Below are 1,871 nucleotides of genomic sequence, written 5' to 3'. Positions count from 1 at the left end.
TGCATTTGGCAGACACTCTTATCCAGAGTGACGTACAGTTGATTTGATTAAGCAGGAGGCAGTCCTCTCCTGGAGCAATGCAGGGTTGAGGGCCTTGCTCAGGGGCCCAACGGCTGTACAGATCTTATTGTGGCTACACCGGGATTAGAACCACCAACCTTGTGTGTCCCAGTCATTCACCTTAACCACTACACTACAGGCCGCCCCATGTCTCAATTATGTAACGTGAAGTTGCTTTCAAAAATAATTAAATGAAACATTTCCCATAAAGAGCAGCGAACAGTTAAATCTACATGAAATACATATGTATGCATCCACTGCATCAATTCTCTTAGATAAACTGTCCTGCAGTTTGTTCTGAACATATTGGAGAACAGTTCTTCTGCAGACTTGCCTCTGTTCCTCCAGGTAATCCCAGACAGCCTCGAGAGAGTTTTTATCTGAAAAGTGGTCTGTTACTTAACATCTTACTTTTATTTGATGAAATACAAAACTCTGGAACACATTTTTTTGGAAAAAAACGAAACAAAAAACAAACATTGAAGACTGTATATGTATATAAAATAAATCTCTGGTGACTTTTGGACAGCACTGTATGATCATAATCATCACAATCATAATTCCTGAGTATGAGTTATACAGCATTACACCCGTGTAGAGGGCCTGGCCAAGCCCTCCTACTTCACGACGATCACAGTGGGATTGGGCGGGGAGGCGGAGTAGCTGGGCGGGTAATACGCTCCCATAGGTAGGTTGGCCTGGACGGGGGGCGGGGCTTGCTGCTGCACAGCGGCTGGTTGGTGGGTGACGATGGAGCAGGGCTTGCTCCGCAGTTTGATCTCACGCGCAATCTGACACCAGGAACACGCGCTGCAGAACGTGGCCTTGGGACAGTCATCACTGATGCTGCCCTGAGAACACATCACAGGGGTCAGAAACACACAGTCATCACTGATGCTGCCCTGAGAACACATCACAGGGGTCAGAAACACACAGTCATCACTGATGCTGCCCTGAGAACACATCACAGGGGTCAGAAACACACAGTCATCACTGATGCTGCCCTGAGAACACATCACAGGGGTCAGAAACACACAGTCATCACTGATGCTGCCCTGAGAACACATCACAGGGGTCAGAAACACACAGTCATCACTGATGCTGCCCTGAGAACACATCACATGGGTCAGAAACACACAGTCATCACTGATGCTGCCCTGAGAACACATCACAGGGGTCAGAAACACACAGTCATCACTGATGCTGCCCTGAGAACACATCACAGGGGTCAGAAACACACAGTCATCACTGATGCTGCCCTGAGAACACATCACATGGGTCAGAAACACACAGTCATCACTGATGCTGCCCTGAGAACACATCACAGGGGTCAGAAACACACAGTCATCACTGATGCTGCCCTGAGAACACATCACAGGGGTCAGAAACACACAGTCATCACTGATGCTGCCCTGAGAACACATCACAGGGGTCAGAAACACACAGTCATCACTGATGCTGCCCTGAGAACACATCACAGGGGTCAGAAACACACAGTCATCACTGATGCTGCCCTGAGAACACATCACATGGGTCAGAAACACACAGTCATCACTGATGCTGCCCTGAGAACACATCACAGGGGTCAGAAACACACAGTCATCACTGATGCTGCCCTGAGAACACATCACAGGGGTCAGAAACACACAGTCATCACTGATGCTGCCCTGAGAACACATCACAGGGGTCAGAAACACACAGTCATCACTGATGCTGCCCTGAGAACACATCACATGGGTCAGAAACACACAGTCATCACTGATGCTGCCCTGAGAACACATCACAGGGGTCAGAAACACACAGTCATCACT

General features: G+C 48.4%; 1 protein-coding gene across 1 annotated transcript in view; it reads right to left on the bottom strand.

Annotated features, from left to right (window-relative positions):
• Positions 1-451: 451 nt before the first annotated feature.
• LOC133133940 (cornifelin-like) overlaps positions 452-1,871 on the bottom strand; it is an 8,375-nt gene continuing 6,955 nt past the window's right edge. Inside the window, exon 4 of the mRNA XM_061250248.1 lies at positions 452-911. Within this exon, the coding sequence (XP_061106232.1) occupies positions 678-911 (234 nt within the window). The 3' untranslated portion in view covers positions 452-677. The remainder of the gene's footprint in view (positions 912-1,871) is intronic.

Source organism: Conger conger, chromosome 7 (genome assembly GCF_963514075.1).
Source record: "Conger conger chromosome 7, fConCon1.1, whole genome shotgun sequence".
NCBI lineage: Eukaryota > Metazoa > Chordata > Actinopteri > Anguilliformes > Congridae > Conger > Conger conger.
This window is presented reverse-complemented; position numbering and strand designations above follow the sequence as displayed.